Source organism: Fundulus heteroclitus, unplaced genomic scaffold, assembly GCF_011125445.2.
Source record: "Fundulus heteroclitus isolate FHET01 unplaced genomic scaffold, MU-UCD_Fhet_4.1 scaffold_72, whole genome shotgun sequence".
NCBI classification, from domain to species: Eukaryota; Metazoa; Chordata; class Actinopteri; order Cyprinodontiformes; family Fundulidae; genus Fundulus; species Fundulus heteroclitus.
In genome coordinates this window covers 53,560-80,369 of record NW_023397165.1, presented here as the reverse complement: position 1 = coordinate 80,369, position 26,810 = coordinate 53,560, and the positions used below count along the sequence as shown (strand labels likewise).

Below are 26,810 nucleotides of genomic sequence, written 5' to 3'. Positions count from 1 at the left end.
TTAGGGTGTCAAATTGTTTATTGAACAGTATTTCCAGCTCTACACTGCAGAACACATCCAGACCTTTTGAATGGGAGAAACCATATTCAGTAAGAATCTGCTCCATTGGTGGGCGAGGGGTAAGACATGAAAGCAGGAAACACAAAACATTCTGCTGATAACTAACAAAGTCTCTTTATTAGTTAGAAGTCAAAGGATGATCAGGCCATATTAAACATCCACAGCTGAGTCAGACGCAGCAAGATTGAGTGAAGATATGACGTCTGTCATTGTGAAGTCCAGACACCTGATTTAAATAATGTGGTTTAAAATGGAGGAAACAAAGCCGCCTTGAAGAAACCACAGTGTGGTGTCTGCTGACAACATTCTCAGACATCACCTCAGTCTCTTTGTGGTTTTAAACGTTTATCCATAACTTTAGGTTTACTGCGTCATACCACCATCCTTGTCAGATTGCACACTAAGAACTGACAATTTTGTTTAAACACTACTTGCAGTTGACAAAGCTTTGCAGATCTTCAAGGAACTTGATGTACTCTTGATGCTCGATGGCCGTGCTCAGCTCCACGAGTTCGTCAGCAAAGGTGTTGTCGACCCCACGGTCAGCCAAGAAGTCCATCATGTGGTCGTACAGTGCCTGAAAGAAAACGTAGGGGCTCTAAACAGCTGTTCCTTCCCGCCTTGTGTGCTGCACATTTACTGCTTCTGCTCATACCCAGTCCAGGGAGTCTGTGTTGAGCGTGTAACTGGTCTCCTTCCAGTCTGAATCTCCCTCGGGCTGGAAGCTGACCTCCCGGATGGCAAAGATGTCGTTCTCCTCCTCGCCATCACCGTGGCTCATCTACAACCCAAAAATCCACCAGCTTAAAAAAACAAACACCAATACCTGAACAGTTTCAGTAAGTTAAATACCAGAATTATCAGCATTACGATGCAAATTTAAGACTACAATGAATTGGGAAAAATATGCAAGTTAACTTAAAATTGTATTTAGTCAGTAACTTTCACCTAATGAACTAAGTAAGTCAAGTTAAATACAACTTGGTAATTTTTGGCTCTGGTATGTAAGTCAATTGCTTTTGCACTTAAGTTCCCAGACAATATGGTTTTACACAATAGGATGCACAGTTAACATCCTAAAAGTTACTAAGAAGTTTTAGTAAACTATTGCAATGTGAAAGTTTAAGCAAGGCCATGGATTAAATATTTAGGAGTTGATAGTAGACAAGGCAACAGGAACGCGTTGGTTCCTGTTTATTAACGAGCAGATTTCTTTAGCAGGTTAGCACAGGTGTGTTAATCTTGAAGACTAGTCACTGCCTTGTAATAAGAGCCTTATAGTTTTGTCACGTCGTAATAACATTATCGTTCCTTACAACTACAACAATATGGAGGACCAAGTCTTCCATATTTAAAAATAAAAACAGAATTAAATAAATGCTCAATAAATAAATAAGCATACAATTAATTGCCACCAAATTAATAAATGTAGGTAAAAATAAAATTATACAGTGAGACATAAATGTATATATCCCTTTTAATTAGCTTCTTTATTTATTCGCCTTTGTAATAATTACCTTATTTATTTATTGTCCGTTATATTCTTCAACTTTATTTATTAATTAGTTATTTTTTTAAGTATTTATTTATGTGCATGTTATAATATTTTTGTCTGTTTTATTCTTCCTTTGTATTTTTTTACCCTATATATTTCTGTGATGCTATTTATTTCTGCCTGTCCTTTTTACATTTCTGCCTGTCCTTTTTACATTTCTGTATGCATTTCTGCCTTATTATGCAAATGAGGAGGGCTGTGTCTTAAGGGCTCAACTTCTTCCCATTGGTTGGTTAGCATTTTACTGCATCAGTCAAATCTACATGGCTTTTCCCGACATGAAGCATTGTTTAGTAATGTCAAACTCAGCAGGCAGACGTTCAGTGCCCGACCTCTTAAGGGAAGCTGCTAATAGACTAAGAATTAGAACGCTGTACATTTGGGATCTGAAATGTTTTTCTGTGGTTTCAGATTCGGCTTTTCCAGATCAATAACTCATTGGCGGATGATTTATTCTACAAAACAGACACTTCTCCGCCACCACAGCAAGGCAAACAGTGAGCAACAACCGTAGTTTCCCCAAAACGAGTCTCCCACCGCGCTGGGTGAATTAAATTGGACCCTATGCAGAGCTCGCTTGATAAGAAAATATTGTAGTTGATTACAAAAGGCACAATGTGAATTATTAGATTCACATCCAGGCAATAAAAAAACACTACAGATTAGTGTCAGCTTACATAATAATATATATGATTTAGCAATGGCATCTAGGTGTTATTCGACTGTATCTGTTGCTTTATGTCTGTTGGTTGTGCTGTTCTTTTTGTGTCTCTTTCCAGGTGATGGAGCAGACAAAGAAGGTTTTATCATTCTCTCCCTTTTATCTCCTCTTTCTTTCACCTCTACTCTTTTTTTTCTTTTCTTTCACTTTTTGTTCTTCCTTTACTCTCCCATTGTCATGTCCATATAATTTGAAATTCTCCTTGCAGGAATCATAATAAAGCTATTTACAAGCATAAATCAAGTGGAGCACTATGACGAAGCTGTTCGCTCCACTTGTAAAAGCAAAATCTGTCGAGCTCTATCTGGCATTGAGACATCAATTCCTATTGCCATATAGCCAGACAGGACACTGGGGAAAAAAAAACCCAAAAAAACACTACAGATTATCATTCTATCCATGTTGGTCCAATTTGTGAATAAGGCGGAGTTTCACCAAGCCGGTCCAACATTTTCCCCTTAGCTGCAACACTTGGGGTTCACGCTGCGTCTTTACGCATGATCCAGCACCGCGGTGAAGTTGGTTTGAAGTTGGATATTGGACATTCAAGCTCCGCGGAGTCAGCGGGATCGAGCTCACGGTTGAGCTGATTGAGGGACTCAATTTCGGCCAGCGTCTCTCAGCTGCTCCCTCCCACACGCGGTGGTGCAGTTAGGGACCGTCAAAACACTTTTGAACCATGCACTCTTGAGAAACAAAAATCAATAAATTCCGTATCTTGTGACCACCTTTGACAAAACTAATATAAAATCATGCCACTAAATAACATCTGTAAGGCACACTTGTTTTTATTCAATTTTAAGATTGGAAAGATTTTTAAGATTTTTTCAAAGACAAAAGTTGGCTGAAGTAGTAGAACAATTTCACAAAGAATTTGAGTGAGTGGGTCACAAGCCTGGAAGCTATTGAAGAAAAGTCCCAATTTTTGTCTTTAAAAATATTAAAAAAATCGAAAATAGCTTAAAATTGAACAAAAACAAGTATGCCTTACAGATTTTATCTATTGGCATCAATTTATATTAGTTTCATCTTAAATGGTCACATGATAAGGAATTTATTGATTTTTGTTTATCAAGAGTGCTTTGTTAAAATTTCTTTGTAACGGTCCCCAACTGCACCACCGCGTGTGAAAGGAGGGAGCAGCTGAGAGATGCTGGCCGAAATTGGAGTCCCTGAACTGGATCAACCATGAGCTAGATCCCACTGACTCCGTGGAGCTTGAATGTCCAATATCCAACTTCAAACCAACTTCACCGCGGTTGATCCAGCTGATGGATTTTACCCTCATGCGCTGCCCGCAAGGGATAAACAGTGGGGAAAATGCATAAATAAAGACTGTAAAGTACTCCTTTAGAGGGAAGAGAAGGAATAATCGATCTGAGCTGAAGCCCCTGATTTTACAAGTTCCTTAAAAAGTCTGCACCTAAATTACATGTAATGTTTTGCGCACATGAATTCAAGCGCAAGGCAGCAGCCCACCGAAGCACCACTGGCTCTGTGTCATTAAATACAAAAGAGCATGAAACACAGCTACTGACTCTCCTATTTGATTTTAATTGGGACATTTTGGTACGAGTGGAAGGACATTAAACGAAGTGATTCACGTTTTGAAGGCTGGCCGCTGATAAGCCCCTGGCTCCAAGGGAAGGCAGGAGAGAGGAGCAGACACAGCGCACGTAATTAAAAAAATGCAGGATAAATAAGAACGAAACTTATAAACAGACTAATTGGCATTTTAGAATGCATCTGGTTAGCAGAACTGTTTTCTGATCCAGTGTGCAGCCATGACTGGTTCTGAATGATGGCTTTATCTGGGAGCCACTCAAAAAAAATCATGACTCTGATCGCGCTTTCTGCTGCTCGGTTACCTGCAGCACAAATAAGATGTGAAAGAAGCTGAACCAGCTCCGCAGAAGGCAGGTCTAGACTGAGCTCTGGATGGACAGAACTGTGAACAGATCATCTGCAGCCCAGATGGGCTTCGTTATTTTTTTTGTTATTTGGCACAAAGATTTACTTGCCATGTGGCAGCTAGCCCTCTGAAATTCACTCGCCAAACAGGAAATTTACTCACATTTGGCGTCTGGCGAGTGTTAATTTCGGACCCTGCGTACAGCGTTCCAATTCTTCCAGTCTATTAGCAGCTTCCCTTAAGAGGTCGGACACTGAACGTCTGCCTACTGAGTTTGACATTAGTAAACAATGCTTTAGTGCGGGGAGAAGCCATGTAGATTTGACCGATGCAGTAAAATGCTAACCAACCAATGGGAAGAAGTTGAGCCCTTAAGACACAGCCCTCCTCATTTGCACAATAAGGCAGAAATGCATACAGAAATGTAAAAAGGACAGGCAGAAATGTAAAAACGACAGGCAGAAATAAATAGCATCACAGAAATATATAGGGTAAACATGCACATAAATAAATACTTAAAAAAATAAGTAATTAATAAATAAAGTTGAAGATTATAACGGACAATAAATAAATAAGGTAATTATTACAAAGGCGAATAAATAAAGAAGCTAATTAAAATATACATTTATGTCTCACTGTATAATTTATTGTCTACCTACATTTAATAAATATGGAAGACTTGGTCCTCCATACAACAAACAGGAGAGGAAAAAAATAATTAAACCATGTTAGTAAAAAAACAATGGAAGCAGCAGACGTACATGTTTTAAGATGCATCTAAAATACTTTTAGGACTGATCTCCTAAAAATCTCAACTCAAGACTTTTTAAAGGGTAAAACTGAAATGATTGTATTTAAGACTTTTTAAAAGCTTTCAATACGCTGCAGGAGTTCAGATGCATTCAGTTCTCAGCATCACATTTGTTCTTGTTTACCTCGTCTTCAGGAAAATGGCAGTCGAACACAAGGGAATATTTGGCCCCCTGTTTTGTTACTTCAATGACAAAGTTGGGGGATGACACAATTTCTGGCTGTAAAATGAAAACACAATTGTCATTAAGTAAATGTCTGTATTCTACATCTCAGGTCGGTAAACAAACTGATCATTTCCATCAAGTGTGAGATCAAAAAAGGATCAGATTTCTTTAGTTCACCTCATCCTCAGCAGGTTTCTGCTGCTGTCCCTGCTCCACCTCCTCCTCAAAGTTGGGAGGAATACTGTTGTTGACATTGAAAGTGACAGTGACTCTGGAGGAGGAAAAAAAAAAAGAGACATGTGAGCCGACTTTGTGCACCACCTGCTGTTTCCATCACTGGAAGCTCAGGCACCAGAAAACTACTGCCATCTCAGCACCAACGCTGAGCTGGGTCAGAGGATAGAACTACTTTCAGCAGGAACTGGAGGTGGGCTTAAGGAGACCAAAAAGCAATCAAACTATTCAGTGCCATAATTAAAAACCTCCCAGGCAGTTTTGCTTCCAAACAACCTAATTTAAGGACAACCCACACAAGTTTAAGCATAAAAAACAGGTTATATTGCTACTGAAATGCAATGAGCTCACAGTCCCATTTACCAGCAGCTTTGTTTCCTAAATGGGTTCAACCACCACTGTTTGCAGCTGAAAATGTCTTTCCCAAAGCCACCCTTAAAACGGTGTCAGTGCTGATCAGAGATCGACCTGCCATGTCCGCAGGAGCGTTAAGAAACGCAGACCGTCATTGGATGAAAACAGTGTTACTTAATTAGGCTGGCAGGACAAACTATATAACTCTTGTAAAACTGTGTAATTGTCGTAGATCCTCTACAGATGTTCAGAGTATAACAGACAGGATTAAACATTCAGTGTAAAGACGCTTCAGAGACATAATGATGCGGAAGGCAGGGCTGGTTTAACACTGAAGCTGCTTCAGTGGAAAGATCGTTAAAGTAGTTTTGCCATCCTTACTTTTCTCCAGAAACTTGTCTTGTGAGTTTAACCTCTGTGCCGTTCATCTCCTGCTCCCATCCTCCGGACATCTTAGGGAGACTTTTGTTCATCTGGATCTTCTTCTCTTCTTTGATTTCATCCAACAGGAACTCCCCAAAGGCTTTGTCACCTGTTTTAAGTAAGTGAAAGGGGTTAATGAGAGAAATAGGGCCCTATAATTTCCGTGATCACGGAATCACGGACGGAATCGCGGAATTGGCAAATTAACGCGGAATCTAGTGTAAACACAAAATTTCTACATTTGAAGTGAAATTCTGTTTTTGTGTGGGAGAAGAACGTACGTCTGGGGGAAATGCACACCGGGGGATGCATATCTGGGCGACACAACCCCTCCCGCTCCGTCATTTCAACTCCCCCTCACCCTACCCCATCAAAACATTGAAAAAAAATGGCGAAGCGGCTCTCCACAGCTCTGCTTTCAGCGAAAAAGTTGAGAAACACGACGCTAAGCCCTGAGTACAGAGCCGAGCAGTTCCCTCGTGATTTTACGTGTCAGGTGAACTATTGTTTTGCAAGTTTTGTCAACATTCCATTGACTGGAAGCGCAAAAATACATGCACTGACCACCTGTCATCCAAAATCCATGTGAAGAACAAGAAGTACAATTCAGGGCGCGCGCATGTGGCGCAGCGGGTAGCGCGACCCATATACAGAGGCCTTAGTCCTCGACGCGGTCGACCCGGGTTCGAATTCGACCCGCGGTCCTTTGCCGAATGTCTCTCCCCCTCTTCTACCCCCGTCAGCCTACTTTCGAAAAAAGCGAGCCACTAGAGCCGCAAACCCCCCCCCCCCCCAAAAAAAAAGAAAAAAAGAAAAAGTACAATTCAATTCAATTTTATTTATATAGCGCCAATTCATGAAACATGTCACCTCGAGGCACTTTACAAAGTCAGAATCAGTCAGATTATACAGATTGGTCAAAACTTTCCTATATAAAAGGGAACCAGTTGATTGCTTCAAATTTCCGACAAGCAGCATTTACTCCTGAAGAAACGTAGAGCTACAGGGAGAGTCGTCTGCATTGTCCATGGCTTTGCAGCAATCCCTCATACTGAGCAAGCATGAAGCGATAGTGGAAAGAAAAACCACCCATTAGCGGGAAGGAAAAACTTCCAGCAGAACTGGGCTCAGTATGAACGGTCATCTGCCTCAACTGACTGGGGGTAACAGAAGACAGAGCAGAGACACAACAAGACAAACAAAAAAGCACAGAAGCAAACATTGATCCAGTAATCTGTTCTACATTAGATGATAATAGCGGGTGATCTGTCTTCCTTGGATGATGTCACAATGCAATGCAAAACTGGAGAACAGTACAATAATGCTACCAAGGCCACCACGTCCCTACAGACGTGCCTTACTGCTGCATTCAAGTCTTCGGACTCAAGAAAAGAGTTTGTTGAAGATTTTGTCGCTATGTGTGCTGAGGCTGACATCCCTTTGGAAAAGATGACAAAACTGCGTCTGTTTCTAAAGAAGCACTGCAAACAGGGAGGAGCCCTACCTGAAAATGTAAGCAGTCTTCGCCAACTTCACCTACCCCGAGAGTTCGAGCAACATATCTCCTCTGTGCTAAAAAAGATCCGTGGGAAAAAGTACTCCGTTGTTGTGGATGAGACTACTGATGCGAGAGACTGCAGCGTCATTGGTAAGTTAGTGTGAATTTAACAGCGTATACAATGGTCAATACTAAGTATAGAAATGTGTGATTGCATTAAATGATCCACCACTTATTTTTTCAGTGTTCAGTCATTAACACATCATTGCAACTATGTACAATATAACTAATAATATATATAACTGAATATGGCTAATTCAAAATACATAATGATTTATAGCTGGGCCAGGATTAAAAAACAACTGATGCCCACAGGGGAATCTGGGTGACATGCACATTAAATAAGATTAAAAATGTTTGATTTGAATATACCAGTTAAAAAATAAATAAATCCGGATGTTAAATTCTAATACAGTTGGAAATAATCTCCTTTCTCTTTTTTCTTTTAAAACTGATTTATTATTATAGTTATTACTACATGTATGTACATGTCCAAAATAAAATAATTAACTAAAAATCATGTCAGTACAGCCACTGTTGCCTTTTGATCAATATTAATAAATTTAATGAAAGGGACAATTAAACCTACATGTGAGAGCTAATGTTTTTTTTCTTCTTCTTTCATCACAGGAGTTGAAAATCAATATTTTCTTGTGGATGTCGTCTTCATGGATAGATGCAACCACTCAACAGTTTCCCAAGCAATACTAGCCCCCCTCCACAGCAATGATCTAGATCTGAATGATGCCTGGGCAGTGGTCACAGATAATGCTGCTTAATGTCTGAAAGCAAACAGGGAGGTCCCGAAAGGAGTGACGCCAAACAGCGTCCATGTTACCTGCCTCTGCCACATCATAAATCTGGTGGGTGAGACCTGGTATGAAGGTTATCTTGTTCCAATACGATTTGTGCATAGTAAGCTTGAATTTGAAGTTGTAGAGGGAGTTAAATTCTAAGTTTTATATTTGTAGAATAAAAAAAAAATTACAAGTACAATTTTTTTACACCTGTTGAATTTTTTTTTCCTCTACACAAATACAAATCAATAATTTACAACTGCACAAATTTGCTGCTGTGAGTCACAAATCCAACGTTACAAGTCATGCCTTCATTTTCACTTTTGACACAAACGTGGCGCAGGTAAAAATGACCTGTAACTTGTGGGTAGTACCCTTGATTGGACAGCAGGGGGCGCTGCCTGCTCCGTCAGTCTGTACCAACCGGAAATACATACTGCCTTGTTGCCTTTTAAGTACCCTGTACGTATATGCCTTCGAAGGACGCAGCTGTCACCGTCACTACCCGATCCATGGTCCGTGTACCTTCAGGCAATTAATTTTTTTTCTAAAAAGCCAAAACTACTTCTGTTTTTCCATTTGCAAATCAAAACGGAAAACAAAGCCGTGTTTTTCTTTCCTGTCACCACAATTTAGAAACGAAAAACCAGAAAAATTTAATGAAAAAAAAAACTGCCCGTTTTTGGATTTCACCAATTCGTTTTCCATTTTCTCCTTCGGATTAAAAGACAAAGACGGTTTCACGGCTGGCCCGGAAGTGCAGGAAAATATTTCAAAAATAAAAGCATCGATGTAACATAATGGAAGCCTTAAGAAAAAAAATAATGAAGCGTAGAGATGTCTTTTGAATAAAGAAAGGACAGTTTTACGTTGCAACATGATAGTTCATTGTAGAGACGTGAGCTTTATTATATTATTGTGTTTTATTAGTGGAACATGAAACATAAAAGCAAATCACATGCTGTAAACCAAAAATATAGAAGCAAAGTTTATATTTCTCATCAAGCAAAACCCACCTTCACTATAGGATTAATGTCTATATGTGTCTTGATTTTAGTGGACAGTACATATTTTTGAAGCCAACAGAGAAATTAAGATTTTTTATTGATTTAATTGATTTATCTTCACTCACAAGTAAATACAAATACTGCCACAGGGACCCAGCAAACACGTCCAGTTGGGGCCCATAAGGGCCTCACTTGGGCTAGAAGGGCTTCTGTTGCTGGGACCCATGTGGGCAGTAGATGGGCTAGACCAAGCATGGGCAATAGGTGGGCTCCAGTTGGGCACGGTTTACAAATTCAAAATGGTCAAATCCATTTTGAATTTGGTGGATGTGCTGCAGCACCAGACCACTTTTCTTACTGACCTCTGTCACACAAGGTTACGGAGGGAGAGCGGCTGAGACGGAGATGAGCGGCTGAGATCTCGCGAGAGCTGTGCGTAAGTAAAATGGAGGCGTTCATGTAATTCAAATCAAACAAGCTAAGGTAAGAACGAACCAATAACTGAAAATAATACAAAGTTAAAGCCCAAACATTTACAACTGTCATTTTCTACGAGGGAACAAACTGGACGAAGAGACCGTGACGAGCCTGGAGTGCTACCTGGATGAATGTTTTGATAGCATCGTGATGGGGAAGGCCCAGAAGCCTACGGCTGCTAGCACACCGTCACTTAAGCGCACTCGTTCTAATTCCACCAGTGCGTCATCTTCATCCACTCTGTCTCCCGACAGGAACTTCAGTGACATCTTGGAATCCATCGACAAGAAGCTTACCAGCCTTGACGCGCGTCTCACCTTGGTAGAGGTTCTACATAAGGAGTTTCAGTCTCAGAGAATCGGTGGAGTTTAGCCAAGCCCAGCTAACAGCTATGGCCACCGAGAATGACGCACTGAGGGGGAAGGTTACGGAGCTGACCGAAGGGATTATCCAGTTTTCCGGCGAAAATAAGAAAATGAAGGAATCCATTCTGGACATACAGTCGCGAAGTATGAGAGATAATCTCATCTTTGCAGGCATCCAGGAGCAGCAGGGAGAGATAGCAGAAGAAACGGTCCGGAACTTTCTCCAGCAGAAGCTAAAAATCCTGGCGGATCAGGTAAAAAACATCACTTTTCATCGGAGGTAAGAAACCCGACAAAACCCGTCCTCGCCCGATCATAGCTAAATTTGAGCATTATAAACAAAAATAATTTGTTAGAAGTTGCGGCAGGGAACTGAGAGGGACAGACTTTAGTGTTAATGATCAGTTTCCTAAGGAAATCCTAGATCGCAGGCGAGTGCTGTTCCCAATCAGGAAGAAATACATGATGGACGGCGTTAAAGCCACCATATCGGTTGACAGACTTTATATTAATGGACAGTTGTTCAGGGATCAGAAGATCACCCCTTGGCTTTATTAGTTACACCACAGGTGGACTTAAAGCATGTTTCAATGACTTAAAATAAATAAATAAAATAAATAAATAAATAAGACGCACAGATCAGTACACGGTGATAAATTAAATACACGCACAGCTCAAGAGCACGTTGGTATGGTTGGTGTTCACGGTTGGGTACACAAGGCACGGTCTATGGTTTATCCCTTTTCACACTCTTACTCTTTGCTCTTTTTTATTTTTTTGTGTATTTCTATCTTATTTGTCTGCTTCTTTCCTGATCATCAGTCAATCACAAGCACATCATATGATGCTACCTGGGTCTATGTATGACTATTTTCTCAAGGGCATGCACCTTCTAACTTCTCACTCACATCTATGGCGAATGTAAAGTTTGTGACATGGAATGTGCATGGGGCTGGCACCAGAGAGAAAAAAATGAAGATCATTAACCAGCTTACTAGATTAAAGGCAGATGTTGTCTTATTGCAAGAAACCCACAAATCAGCTACAAATGCAAGTGAGCTTAATTCACCTGAGTTCCCTAATGTGTTTGCGGCCTGCTATAACTCTAGACAGAGAGGTGTAGCAATCTTAATCCACAAAAACGTTAGTTTTAAAATATTAGATAAAACTATAGATCCTGAAGGTAGATACATAATAATTAAAATAGCTATCCATAACCAGAAGCTATGTATTGTCAGTATATATGGTCCAAATGTTGATGACCCCTCTTTTTTCCACCAATTCTTCCTTGCACTTTCAAAACACGGGGATTGTTCACTAATTATAGGAGGTGACTTCAACTTTGGTTTAAATAACGATATAGACAGGTTGAATAAAACAGGGACTCAGCGTAGTTGGCAGTCAGTAAGTGTAGTCAAACAATACATGAGTGATTTTGGTCTTTGCGATGCATGGCGTTCTCTTCATACCATTAGTAAAGAATACACTTTTTTCTCAAATGTTCACCATTCGTACTCTCGTCTGGACTACTTTCTAATAAGTAGCTCACTGTTGTCAGTTGTTTCAGAGACGGTAATTCATCCTATTGCTATCAGTGATCACGCTCCTGTTACTCTCACCTTAATTAATAAAAAAATAACCACACAAAACAAAAGCTGGAGATTTAATACATCACTGCTTAAAGATGAAGAATTTATAAAATTCATTAAAGAACAGTGGGCCTCATACTTAGAATACAATGATCAACCAGGTACATCGGCATCGATATTGTGGGAAGCTGGAAAAGCAGTGATGAGAGGTAAAATAATTTCTTTCTCATCTCATAAAAAGAAAAAAGAAAACAAAAAGATTCAGGAATTAAAGAAAAACTTAAGTTACTAGAATCATCTCAAGAAGAAGGAAAGTTAGGTAAAATCCGTGAAGTAAAATTAGAACTAAACCACTATATTGAAAAGCAAAATAGATTTCTAATACAAAGACTCCTAATAGAAAATTTTGAACGTGGCAATAAGTCAGGAAGCTTTCTAGTTAATCAGCTTAAAATAAATAAGGAGAAAACTACTATATTTGCAGTTACAGATTCAACTGGTAATACAGTAAGTGAACCAGAGTGTATAAATAATACCTTCCGCGATTTCTACAAATCTTTATACACACCACAGATAAATCCATCAGAGAAGGATATTAAGCAATTTCTGGATAAAATTACACTTCCTAAATTATCAGATAACCAAAGAATGACACTGGATTCCCCGCTGACAACAGCTGAAACCCAGGAAGCTCTTAAAAGCATGCCTAATAAAAAGGCTCCAGGTCCAGATGGATTCCCCACTGAGTTTTATAAAGAGTTCTGGAATATTCTAGCCCCAACGTTCCACAGAATGTTGCAGGAAATACAGGAAAAAGGTAGATTTCCAGCTAATATGAACTCTGCCACCATCAGCCTTCTGCTCAAGCCAGACAAAGATCCTGTGTTGCCCACTAGTTATCGTCCCATATCCTTAATTAATGTGGATATTAAGATAATCTGTAAAGCTTTTGCAAAAAGATTAGACAAAGTAACTCCTCTCATAATACATCCAGATCAAACTGGCTTCATCAGAGGAAGGCAGTCATCCACAAATACACGCCGATTACTTAATTTAATTGATTATTCCTACAGTAAAAACATTAAAACCAATATATTGTCTTTAGACGCAGAAAAAGCATTTGATAGAGTAAATTGGAAATTTTTATTCGCTACTCTTCATAAATTCGGTTTTGGCGATTTATTCATAAACTGGTTAAAAATTCTATACAATTCTCCAACAGCCTGTGTCAGGACAAATAATCAAATATCTTCCAGTTTTTGTCTACAGAGGGGCACCAGGCAAGGATGCCCTCTTTCTCCATCACTTTTTGCCATCTTTATAGAACCTCTAGCAGCAACAATCAGACAAACAAAAGCTGTAAAAGGTATAAAATGCATGAAAATAGAGCACAAGATTAGTCTGTACGCGGATGATGTATTACTTTATCTCCAGCATTCAAATAATTCTCTTTTACAAGTAATTAGAATACTAGAATCTTTCTCTAAAGTATCAGATTACTCGTTAAACTGGTCTAAATCTACGGTACTGTCAATTAATTGCTCTCTCGAAAACTCCCTAGATTTACAAATGCAATCAGGAAATATTAAATATTTAGGTATTACTGTGTCGAATAAATTAACAGATTTACTTAAACTTAACCATGCCCCACTTTTAAACAGGATAGAAGAGGACCTTGAAAGATGGAAATCGCTTCCAATCACACTTATGGGTAGGGTAGCTTCAATAAAAATGATGATGATCCTACCTAGAATTAATTATTTATTTTCAATGGTCCCCAATAAGAGTTAGAGTTACTAGATTTAACCCCCCCCCCCCCCCCAAACTACTGTCTAAATCATACAGGACACTGACTAAAATAGATGATTCGATATCTCTTCCTATAATGAAGTGGGAAAAGGATTTATCAGGCACATTTGAACAAAATTTCTGGGCTCAGACATGTCTAAGAACTTTCAAATTGACTAGAAACACCAACTTACAACTAATACAATACAAAATCCTTCACAGAGTACACTACACAGGACAAAGATTATTCAAGATGGGTCTGGCACAATCTAATATCTGCCCACACTGCATAGGCAATCATCCTGATATTTATTTTCATGCGTTATGGTTATGCACACCAGTCCAGAGGTTCTGGACACAGATATGTAAGGACTTATCAAAGTGCTTGAGCTGTAAAATTACACCTTCCCCATCAGTTTGCTTGCTCGGTAATTTTGAGGAAAGTCCTCTGAAAAAAGAAATAGTTTACATGGTTTTTACTGCTTTATGTATCGCAAAGAAAACTATCCTCATGAATTGGAAAAGTAAACAAAATCTCAGTATCAATCAGTATAGAGATCTTATGTTGGATCATATTAATCTAGAGACAGCATCTGCTTCCACATCTGATTGGTCTCTTTGGGCTCCTCTGATCAACACCATCACTTAGTGGAATAGGGGGCGATGGGTTGCTTCCTGCAAGGCACAGTGGCTGGATGGAGGGGTTCCTGGGGCCCTGGGGGCACTTGGAGTAGGGCGCCTGGTGGATCCGGCTCCGGGGTCTGTTGCCCCCATCTGGGAGGAGCTTGGGAGGCCTACGGGTGGCCTACAGCAGCCGCTTGCGGCGCTCTTTGGGAGCTGCGTGTTGACGGATGTGGGTTACTGACCTGGTAGCTGTGCTGCCGCTGGGTGGAACCGGGGTGGGTCTGGGGTCCCTGGGGCGCGCCGCCCTCGGGCGGGGGCCCCGGCGGGGCCTCGGGGGTTCCGGTTCCGGGGGGTGTGCCGGTTTTGGTGTGGGCCGGCGCGCACCCGGGTGTCCGCCCCTGCACGGGGCCTCTGGTGCGCTGGGGGGCCTCGGGGCCCGTTGAGCTGGTAGGGGGGCATGGTCATTAACATCTCTGGGCAGATGCTCTTCTCCTTCATTGGATAGGCACTCTGCCAGTGGGGGGAGGGGGAAAGGAGGGGGAGTAGGGACCTACCCAGCCTGGATGTCTACTGTCGAATGTATGGTGAGTTGTTTGAACGTTAGTGTTGGGGAGGGATTAAATCTACGGGTGGGGGGGGTGGGGGGGTGGACGTTTTGGTGGGCTTGTGTCCAGCCCCCTGTCCCGGTCCTGGTCTGTGTCGTCTTCCGGTGCGGGTTTCGCTTGGGGGGTGGGGTTTGGGATGGCTCGTGCGGGCCGGCTGGCCAGGGTCCCCCCCTCTTATTTATTTATTTATTATTAATTTATTTGTTTATTTATTTATTTTTTGGGGGGGGGGGGGAGCCAGTAGGCTTGGTGGGTGGGCTGGGGGGGTTGAGGTGTTGGTCCTGGTGGGTGGTTGGCTGGCGGGCCCTGCGGCCTCTCCCTGGCCCCCGGGCTACGGTGGTGCCGCTGGCGAGGCCCCCTTCTCTGGGTGGGGCTTTCGGGGAGCGGGGGTGCCTATTGGAGTCAGTAGGGGAGCTGGCTCCCTGGGTTGGCTTCCCAGTCATTTGCTCCCCATCCCCGGACTCCTCCCTCTGCCTGCTCCATCACGCCGCCACACATGTAGGTCCTGGGGGAGGGGGCGTTACTGGAGGTTGCCACTTTCTGGTGACGCCCCTCTCCCCAATTTTATCCTGCATCTTAGACACTTTCACTTCAAACATTTTTCACATCGCACACTCATGTAGGCCATGGTAGGGGGGGTGGGGGGAAGACGTCTGGGGGGGGGCTTATGTTGTGTGAGCCTCACCTCGGACTGCTCCCTTCACCTCCTCTCCCACTTAGACATTGAGGGTTCTGAGCAGTCGCCTGGAGGGGGTGCGCTGGCAACAGCTTCCTTCCGGAAGGGGGGTGGGCTGTGCCGTGCATCCACTTCGGCGCTCCCAGTTTTTAAACGCACTTGAGAACAACATGCAACAACACAACATCTGAGCAGGCGTAGGGAGGATCGCGGTCTTCTGCACACCCCCGTTCTCCGATGGCGGCAAGGAGTCTGGGGCCTGGAGGAGGTGCGGGACACTGTGTCCGGGGTCCTGGCGGGGGGCTATGGTGTGTAGTCAGCGGCTTGCCAGGTCTGGGGCTGATGCCTCCGCTCCCCCCAGGAGGGGCGGGGGGCAGGGATGGCAAGGGTAAGGTGGGGGAGGGAGGGGGTTTATTAGGTATTTAGGGGGAGGGGGGGGGGTCTGGCCGGGTGGCTTGTGTGGGTCGTGTTGGCCCGCCCTCTTGGGGGGGCCCGGTCCAGGGGGCGTCTGGTCCGGGGCCGGGCACAAGCAGTCGTATAGTCGATTTGGGGTGACCCCCCCCTCTGGTCAGTGTTGGATGTGAGTGTTATGTGGTAATGTGTGTACAGCGTCTTTTTTTTTTTTTTTTTTTTGTGTGGTGAGTGGGGCACAAGGGTGAGATGGTGTGAATGAGTTTTCCATTTTTTTTCTCCAGGTATGGGTGTGGTCCGCTCCCTCTCCCAAGAACATCTCAAGTCTCCGCTAGGTGCGGAGCCCATCCCCCCCACGTCCTGCCCTCCTCCACTTCGTTGGCGGGCGCCTTGGCCCTCTGGCGCATTGGTTGGCTTCGGGTTTGGGGCGGGTTCCCGGGCGTGCGCCGGCCCACTCCCGGCAGCCTCTTCGCGGGGCCTGGCCCCCCGGGGGGCGGCCGGGGCCCCGGTCGCGGGGGCGGGGCGCCCCTGGGGCCTCTGGCCCTCAGGGCCCATGGCCGGGACCACTTCAGCGGGGCTAGCTGCCGGCGGAGCCCACGGGCTCGTCCCCGCGGCTCTTGAGGGCGTCGGCATTGCGGTGGCTGGGGGATTTCCTCGGTGTCGTCTCTGCTCCTTCCTTGGAGGGGGGGTTGCAGATATCCTGTGTCGGGCCCCTCCTGGGCGACCTGCTTTAGGGACCCCTTTGGGAGTCCGGGGTTACGGGTCCCCTGACGCCTGCCTCTGTGCTCGGGGAAGGTGGGTCTTCGGTTCTCCACAATCACTATCAAGCTATTTCTGGATAATTTTCACCTAAACTAGTGTACTCTCACATCTCCCACAGGTGCTGGGTCCCAGGTATTAAGTGTTCACTTATATACAGTAATCTTATAATTTATTTATTTATTTATGTTCTTTCACTTTCTTTTTTCAAAATTCACATTACACATGTCAGCTTACATAATAATATATATGATTTAGCAATGGCATCTAGGTGTTATTCGACTGTATCTGTTGCTTTATGTCTGTTGGTTGTGCTGTTCTTTTTGTGTCTCTTTCCAGGTGATGGAGCAGACAAAGAAGGTTTTATCATTCTCTCCCTTTTATCTCCTCTTTCTTTCACCTCTACTCTTTTTTTTTCTTTTCTTTCACTTTTTGTTCTTCCTTTACTCTCCCATTGTCATGTCCATATAATTTGAAACTCTCCTTGCAGGAATCATAATAAAGCTATTTACAAGCATAAATCAAGTGGAGCACTATGGCGAAAGCTGTACGCTCCACTTGTAAAAGCAAAATCTGTCGAGCTCTATCTGGCATTGAGACATCAATTCCTATTGCCATATTGCTAGACAGGACACTGGGGAAAAAAAAAAAAAAAAAAAAAATGGTCAAATCGACATGTTATATGACAACAGACACTGAAAGATAGTGAGTGCTCTCACCTTAAAAAAAAGATCTTTGACAGAAAAAAAACTCCCCATTAACGGGAAGGAAAAACCTCCAGCAGAACCGGGCTCAGTATGAACGGTCATCTGCCTCCATTGACTGGGGGTTACAGAAGACAGAGCAGAGACACAACAAGACAGACAAAAAAGCACAAAAGCACACATTGATCCAGTAATCTGTTCTACATTAGATGGTAGTAGCGGGTGATCTGTCTTCCCTGAATGATGCCACAGCTAACAGAATGCAGTCGTCTGCATTGTCCACGGCTTTGCAGAAATCCTTCATACTGAGCAAGCATGAAGCGACAGCTGGGAAAAAAAACTCCCCATTAACAGGAAGGAAAAACCTCCAGCAGAACCGGGCTCAGTATGAACGGTCATCTGCCTCGATCGACTGGGGGTTACAAAAGACAGAAGAGACACAACGCAGCTGTTTAGAGCATTGAGCTTGGGTCCCAGATGTTCTGAGTTCAACTCCCACAGACTGCCACTCTGGGTCCCTGAGCAAGACCCTTAAATCCTGATTGCTCCCCAGGCGCCGCACAGTGGCAGCCCACTGCTCCCCAAGGGGATGGGTTAAGATACAGAAGTGAATTTCTCCATTGTGAGATCAATAAAGTTCAATTATTATTATTATAACTATAGAGGTCGCTCAGGGTAACATGAGCCACTCTAACTATAAGCTTTGTCAAAATGGAAAGTTTTAAGCTTAGTCCTAAAAGTAGACAGGGTGTCTGCATTACGGACCAAAACTGGGAGTTGGTTCTACAGGAGAGGAGCCTGATAGCTAAAGGATCTGCCTCCCATTCTACTTTTAGAGACTCTAGGAACCACCAGCAGACCTGCAGTCTTAGAGCAAAGTGCTCTGTTAGGAACATAAGGGGTAATCAGAGCTCTGATATATGATGGAGCTTGATTATTAAGGGCTTTATGCGTTAGAAGAATTTCTATTTTTGATTTAACAGTAAGCCAGTGATGGAAGGCTAAAATTGGAGAAATATGATCCCTCTTGTTGATTTTCATCAGAACTCCTCCTGCAGCATTTTGGATCAGTTAAAGACTTTAAACTGCATTTTGTGGACTTCCTTATAGTAGTAAAGAATTACAATAGTCCAGCCTTCAAGTAACAAATGCATTGACTAGTTTTTGAGCATTGCTCCTGGACAGAATGTTTCTAATTTAGAAAGTGAAAAAAGTAAACTCTGGAAACCTTTTAAAAATGGGATTTAAATTACCGGTCTTGGTAAAAAAAAACAACACCAAGATTTTTGACTTTATTACAAGAGGCCACATGTGGAATATTGCTAAAGTAATACTTTAACAATATTTCCAATTGATAAAGTGTTACTGTTACAGTATTTCTTTTGGGTGTTTATCCACCAATTTAACTGTCAAACGTTCATAAAAGCTGTCTTAATGCAAGAAACGAAACCCTTAAACACATGAAATAACAATTAACTTTAAAAAACTAAAAAGGTTTTGTTAACTTTTGACATAAAGCTGGATTAACAGCTAGTAAGATACCTTTGATTAAATTGGTATACTAATGTTTAAACCAGGGGTGTCAAACTTACGGCCCGCTGAACGCTTTAGTCCGGTCCGGTCGGTGGCCCAATGCATTTTCATTATTCAACGGCTGTATCTCCTCGCTGCATCGACCGATCTTCACCAGATTTTTTGTGAGTCGTGGGGGAGTGCTGCCCAACGCGTTCGTGTCAATCGCCCGGTGGACGGGCGGGAAAAATGCGTGACAACTTCTGCGGTGGCTGGCGACCGGCGGTGCGCGAACCCCTACGGTAGCCAATAGGCCAGAGCGGCGCTTGGCTGCGAGGGCCTATCATCACCGCTTGCGGTTTTAATTGGAATTCTTTTTGTCTTCAATTTATCTGAACACTTGCAGCTACTACCTGTGGAGGACTTAAAGACAAACATGGTTCTGTTACCACACAAGACTGGATATGTGGCATTGCCACTCCTGCACTAGTGTGCTGCCTTTTTGTTTTTTTATTTGTTGTTATGCATGTATGCATTTCTATTGATCTGTATTTTTTTTTCTTTAAGCATGTTGCCTTTTAAAGGACAACATTCTTGTTCGCATTCTGACAGTCCTTGAGGAACTCAAAGAAGACAATCGAGTCACTAGAAGGATGCTACAAACCATGGCACAGCGTGGCAACAGTGGTGACACCCTTTCTTTCATCCCAGATGGTTTCCCCCTAAAGACAGTTAGGGAGGTCGAAGTAATGGAGGAAAAACTGTCTGACCCAAGCTGCATGTCTGAACTGGTATGTATGTAAAGTCTAGGCTAGTGAAATTTCATTCAGTTTTATTGGGGGCTGGCAGTAGATCTGAGCTGAGCTGCAGCAAATCATCAATAAATTGAACAGTAATCAATAATTCAATTAATTGGCAACTATAGTTTGTCCTAATTCTATGATTTCAGCTTCATAAATAAGAACATCTCTGTCTTCTTTGTTCATTCATGGCCATAAACCGAGTATCTCTTTGTTTTGTGGACAGAACAAGAGATTTGGGAAGCACCAACATATTTAAAAACGTTTTAACATTTTATTATTATAGCAACCAATCGATTAATTGTTGAAATAGTCAACAATTATACATTAATCTATATCGATAGATTAATCAATGAAAATAATCTAGATCCAGAGTTTTTCTTTTTGTCAGGTTTACTCCAGTGGCTATGAAAATGATTTAGTTGGGGGTGCGCTCGTGGCATAGCTGGTAGCTCGACCCTTCTTTGGAGGCCTTTGGTCTGACCCGCGGTCCTTTGCCGCATGTCTCTCCCCTTCCGCCACCCCTTTCCTGTCAGTCTACTGTCAATAAAAGCAAGCCATTAAAAGCTGCAAAAAAATTAAAAATGATTTAACTTTGTACTGACTTTGTTCCCCCTTAGGTCACAGCAGTGCCAGACATTGGAGGGAGCACTGTGGATGAGGCCACATGACGCATGATGGTCTTCATCATGGACCATGACCTGTCAAGGCAGTATAACTTTGTGGGCCGGAATGGAAAGCGGGAATTCGGGACTTTAAAGCGGTTTGAAGTCATATTTGGTAAGTGCATGATGGATAATAATAACTGTAAAATAGTAACTTTTGTCGAGAGAAATTTATACTTAATTGTGACCATAGTGACCATAACATATATTTCCTGCAGGAGCTTTAAAGAAGAACACCTTAACCAGCCAGATCACCAGGAAGGATGTGGAGAGGGCAGTTTCGAAATGGCTGATCGGATTAAGAAACAGGGGAGGCAATAGACAGGTCCGACAGATCCCTCCTTCTCCCTCCTTCTCCCACTAGATCCACTTCTTGCTCAGCGGAAGAAAATTTGTTAGGGGACCATTTTTTTTTCTTGATTGTAGTGACTACTTGTCTATGAAAAAGCTTAAAAGTAAACAAACAAAAAATAAATTTAAATCAAATAGTCACTTGATGAATAGTGGGTTTCTGGTTTTACGCAGTACAAAAAATTCTCAAAATACGTCAAAATGCAGTTCCGTGAGTTTATTCCAGGTTTCTTCAGGAAAAAATAAACATAGTACAAACTGAAAAACTACTTGCCACCTCTCCTGCCCAGGTTTCCTGAAAGGACTGGTAGACGACAGAATGCAGCACTGGAAGACCACTTTCCTCCTGAGCTACCTAGAGTCCATGTATTTATACACCAAATGAACTAAATAATCTGAATTCTAAAACAAAAATAGGGAAATAGCTCCTACATTGATGTATAACACTTTCATAACTGGTTATAATGGTTATTATAATCTGTATCATATTGTGTGTGCGTGTGTATTAAGCATCTGATTTAATCTGTAAAATACTATTATTGCTTTTCATTTAATAAAAAAAAAAGCTTGATTAATGGCATGGCATTTTTATTTTATATAGTGGATAGAGGCAACTCACAGTTGATTGCATCAAAGTCTTGACAAGCAGCATTCACAAAAAATAATACATAATACAATAATAAAACAAAATAAGAACCCTCTCCAAAATTAAATAGCCTGTAATAATAAAGGCTAGCCTGGGTACAGTGTAGGACATAAGGACCCATAATCAGCCCAGGGTCCAGTGTGGGTCCCATGTGGGAGAAAACTGGCCCATGCCCATGTGAAACCCACCCTCAGCCCATGTGGGCTTGCCCACAAAGGGCCACTGTGGAACCCCCATTCAAAAATAGCTGAGCAGCCCAGCTGGGGCCCACTCACCAGCCCACATCCAACCCGCATGGGCCCCTCATGGGTGTGTTGGCAGGGAGACTTAGAAAAGATAGGCAATGCAGCTTATCTAGCTATTGGTTAGATTGAATCTCAGTTGTCCTATGAATAAGAATCTCCATCTATAGGCTATTCAATAAGGGAGATTGTAACTCTTGTTTAGTAAAAATGTAATCAAAAATTTCCATCGTGGAGAGAGAAAACACTGAGGAACTCCCGTGAAAGTCGCTATAGATGCTTTTCTAGCCCAGACAGGGAACAGTTTAACTTTTTAATTAGCATCTTTTGTATGACAAACAGGAAATATATGACACACTCTATCCCCGTGGCTGTATTTGTATTTATTTGTGAGTGAAGATAAATCAATTAAATCAATAAAAAAAAAATCTTAATTTCTCGGTTAGCTTCAAAAATATGTACTGTTCACTAAAATCAAGACACATATAGACATTAATCCTATAGTGAAGGTGGGTTTTGCTTGATGGGTTTTGCTTGATGAGAAATATAAACTTTGCTTCTATATTTTTGGTTTACAGCATGTGATTTGCTTTTGTGTCATGTTCCACTAATAAAACACAATAATATAATAAAGCTCACGTCTCTACAATGAACTATCATGTTGCAACGTAAAACTGTCCTTTCTTTATTCAAAAGACATCTCTACACTTCATTATTTTTTTTCTTCAGGCTTCCATTATGTTACATCAATGCTTTTATTTTGAAATATTTTCCTGCACTTCCGGGCCAGCCGTGAAACCGTCTTTATCTTTTAATCCGAAGGAGAAAATGGAAAATGAATTGGTGAAATCCAAAAACGGGCAGTTTTTTTTTCATTAAATTTTTCTGGTTTTTCGTTTCTAAATTGTGGTGACAGGAAAGAAAAACACGGCTTTGTTTTCCACTACCCGATCCGGACCACGGATCGGGTAGTGACAGTGACAGCTGCGTCCTTTGAAGGCATATGCATGCAGGGTACTTAAAAGGCAACAAGGCAGTATGTATTTCCAGTTGGTACAGACTGACGGAGCAGGCAGCGCCCCCTGCTGTCCAATCAAGGGTACTACCCACAAGTTAAAGATCATTTTTACCGGTGCCATCTTTGTGTCAAAAGTGAAAATGAAGGCGTAACTTGTAACGTTGAATTTGTGACTCACAGCAGCAGATTTGTGCAGTTGTAAATTATTGATTTGTATTTGTGTAGAGAAAAAAAAAATTGAACAGGTGTAAAAAAACTTTGTACTAGTAATTTTTTTTGTTTATTCTACAAATACAAAACTTAGAATTTAACTCCCTCTACAACTTCAAATTCAAGCTTACAATGCACAAATCTTATTGGAACAAGATTACCTTCATACCTGGCAGCATTACAAATACTTCTGTTATGCTACCTCACTTGTCGCATGGATGAAATCTGTGTTCTTCAAAAAGCCTGCCAGAAAGCCAAGATGGGTGGCCTTCCTCATCAACAAGGAGGCAGGCCAAGATTCCTCCTGAGGCTGTGTGTACCCGGTGGAATAGTTGGTTTGAGGCTGTCAAGTACCATGCAGAGCATGTTCACCTGTACAGACAGTTCTTCTTGTCAGAGGAGTCTACAGCCATGGCAGTCAAGACCATCCTCAGCCAGTTGGAAACAGAGGAGAAGGTGCAGACCCTCACTCTCAAGTTAACTTTCATCTCAGAGACTTGCTCCAAACTGATGACAGCCCTGACCATCCTGGAAGGAACCCACTGACCCACAGCAGTGTCTGCATACAATGTCATGGAGAATCTTGGGTCCTACCTAGTTAATGGAACAGCAAAAACATGTGGTTATGGGCCCAAGACAGATGAGCTACTGAAAAAAATGAGTTTTCAAGAGAAGAAGGACGTGCTGGACAATCTCCATGATGGTTTTCATTTGGCTTTCACAAAGTTCTCAAAGCACTGGGACACACATCCAGCCAGAGATGTGTACAGCATGGCCAGGGTGTTTGATCCCAGACAGGCTCCAGCAATGAAAAAGCGGATTGAAGCCTACTCAACACTGAAGCCCCTGGCAAACCCATCAGCAGAGCTCAGTGAGCAGTGGTTGGCCTATCAGCAATGTGTTTCCAGGGACCCCCTGCCAACTGATATGGAGCTTGCAAACTACTGTAGAGGCCTGAGAGCAAGATTCCCAAGAGTTGCAGAGGTGGCTGTGGCCTTCATCTACTTCCCAGTCAGCTCAGTTGATTGTGAGCGGAGCTTCAGCAAATACAAAACTCTTCTCACAGACAAGAGAGAGACACACTCACTGAACTCAATACAAAGAGGCTTGCAATCATGTATTTCAATGGTGATGTTTCTGATAGGTGGGAAGCTTAAATTAAGAAAGTTCACAAGGATTAACTAGTCCTACAACTTGAATACTTGTTTAAGTAACTTTTGATAAAACGTTTTTGTCTTTTACATGATGACAAAGTCCACTTTAATTGTATAACTCAGGAGTACTTGCTGTATCTTGATGTGTTTTTTATGCACTTTAATGTACTGTATGGAAAATATGATTCTTTCTGAAATACTTTATAATTCTGAAATTGAGAGGTCCTATTTTATTTCTTTACTTGAAAAAGCTAATGGGGCACTTTTATTTATAAACATTGGTTCATAACCATTAATATTTTGTTAGTACTTAGAGTGCAGTGTTATGTTGCATCATGCAGTAAAAGTACTGAGTAAATGTGATGGTTTTTACCTCAAATTTAAGGTCATTCCTATTTCATTTGTGTACATTTTAATCATTAACATTAAAAGCGCATTCTTTTTACGACTGAAATAACAGTAAAGGGTAAAAAAACTGAATTCGCAAAAATTAAAACGGAAAAAACGGAATTTGGGAAAAAATAAAACGGATTTTATAGGGCCCTAGAGAAAGAAAAAGATAGAACAATCTATTGTCATTGCAATTGTACATTGCTTAGAAAATTGTGTTTTGCATTTAACTTAGGGAGCAGCTTTAGATCGCCCAGTAGGTCATCTGGGGCCTAGGGTCTTGCTCAGGGACCCATAGTGGCAGTCTGCAGGGTTTGAATCAGGTACACAGCTAAGTCTTTGCATCAACATCTAAATACTAAAAAGTTATAGCATGACAGCTAAATTATGTGACTTATATTGTAACTGACTTAATTTGGGTAACAGTCATGTCTATTGTTATTACCAAGCTACACTCATCACTAGGTAGTAAAGACGCATCAACTAAGAGGCCAGAGAACAAATAAGATCTTATTTTCCTTGACCGACAAGTATCACTCGGAAAAATCTGATTTTATATTAGCTGTGCCACAACTAATTTTTGCCCTAGAAATGCCTCCACCAACATCATGTATTTAAAAGGCACTGCTTTGAGTTTACAAAAGCCTGATAATGGTTTGGGACAGATGCTTTGACACATTAAATAGTAATTATCTAATAGTTCTTAAAATTTCTATCAGGAATAAAATTAGTACCTCAACAAAAAGGAGAAAAAAATAATGACATTAAAAAAAAACATAGCACGTGTATTTCCAAAATGTGTTCTCAGACAATCAAATGGAATCGGCAGAGCAGATCTGAAACATAACCGGAAGTCTGCTGGTGAAGATTCTCAGTCATCCAGGTCATGGTCATTCCAAAAAAAAGAGCCACCTCCTCAGGTCAAGACTCTGCTGTCCACCTACACCTTACGGACAAAGGTCACTCTTTTGAGGACTAAAAAGTTCACATTTTGGACAAAGAAGACAGATGGTTTGAAAGGGGTGTGAAGGAAGCCATCTACGTTAAGAGAGAAAAACCAACCTTAAATAGAGGAGGAGGCCTTAGGTTACAACTCTCAAAAACTTACAATACAGCTATAGGATTAATTCCGGCCAATCATCACCTCAATTCTCACCCTCATACGGGTGATCAAAACATGGCTCCTTTAAGCCAGGCCAATAACAACCCTAACGACTCCTTATTACCGAGGAGTGGACCAGTTTCGGTTAAATCTGCTGGTTTAATGGCTTAAACGAACGCCCATTACTAAGGGGTGGCCCTGTTTTGGTTGAATTTGCATGTTATCTAAGCCATTACAAAGCCTTTGTTGGGCAGTAGTATAAAGCTTGTTACTCCAAAACAAGTCCAGTTGCTTTGTTTTTTACTTTTTTTGGAATAACCGGAAGTCGTCACTGGCCAGGAGAAGGCTGATCAGTGCACCTAACCTGGATGCTACAGATGCCCCACATCACTTTTAATGACGTCCTTTCTAGTCACACTTGACCCTCACCAAGCTCTTTCATGAGAACATACTATATATCATATAAAAGACAGAACTTTAATTCTAACTTTCACGTGTTTACAGTTTCAGTTTAAGTTATTCTCAAGGTGAACGCCAGCTAATTAGTACGGAATGCAATTAGATTTTAAATAAGACAAAAAACACGCAGTTTGCAGTTCAGTGTCTTTAGAAGGTAACAGATTGTGTTTGAGTAGGCTCCGGTATTTAAAGCCATCCCACCAGGACTAGAAAGCTAGCTGCGTGGCTAATAGCTCAACTAACATGCATTAATGTTACCTTCTGTGTGTAGTCCTCCACACCCGCATGAAATCGACGGACTTAGACCCTTCGAGCTGAACAGTTTTGGCTGGTATCCCGACGAGGCTCCGTTGTTATTCAGCATCCACAGAGAGCGGGTGAACGGCCGGATGGTGGCCGAGCCTGGAGAGCGCAAAGTCGGGCAGCTGAGCGGCAGGGCTCGCGCTGCTGACGGAGCGGCCGAGCAGAGGCGAACGGCGGCTCCCACCGAGCGGACTACTGACTTCAGCATGGCTGTGTAGATATGACGAGCTGGTCAGAAACAGGAGAACTCCGCTAAAAGCCGAAGACACTCCTGTCAGCCTCGCTGCTCCTTCTGCCTCTACAAGAAACACGCCACACGTGTGGAAGGACACATTGACCTAGCGCAACTTTGACGTTTGCAC

At 42.1% G+C, this 26,810-nt stretch overlaps 1 protein-coding gene and 1 long non-coding RNA gene across 2 annotated transcripts; one reads left to right on the top strand and one right to left on the bottom strand.

Annotated features, from left to right (window-relative positions):
- On the bottom strand, positions 1-26,810 carry LOC105924085 (complement component 1, q subcomponent binding protein). The gene is made up of 6 exons (XM_036134024.1): positions 26,404-26,810; positions 6,195-6,345; positions 5,403-5,496; positions 5,184-5,279; positions 716-841; positions 1-637 (listed from the first exon to the last, which is right to left on the bottom strand). Exons 1-6 carry the CDS (start codon positions 26,654-26,656, stop codon positions 488-490), a joined length of 870 nt encoding a protein of 289 aa, XP_035989917.1. The 5' UTR covers positions 26,657-26,810; the 3' UTR covers positions 1-487.
- Positions 19,404-22,362, top strand: LOC118561799. Its single transcript, XR_004930269.1, has 3 exons — positions 19,404-19,899; positions 20,529-20,688; positions 20,792-22,362. It is a non-coding gene; the product is annotated as an uncharacterized LOC118561799 (long non-coding RNA).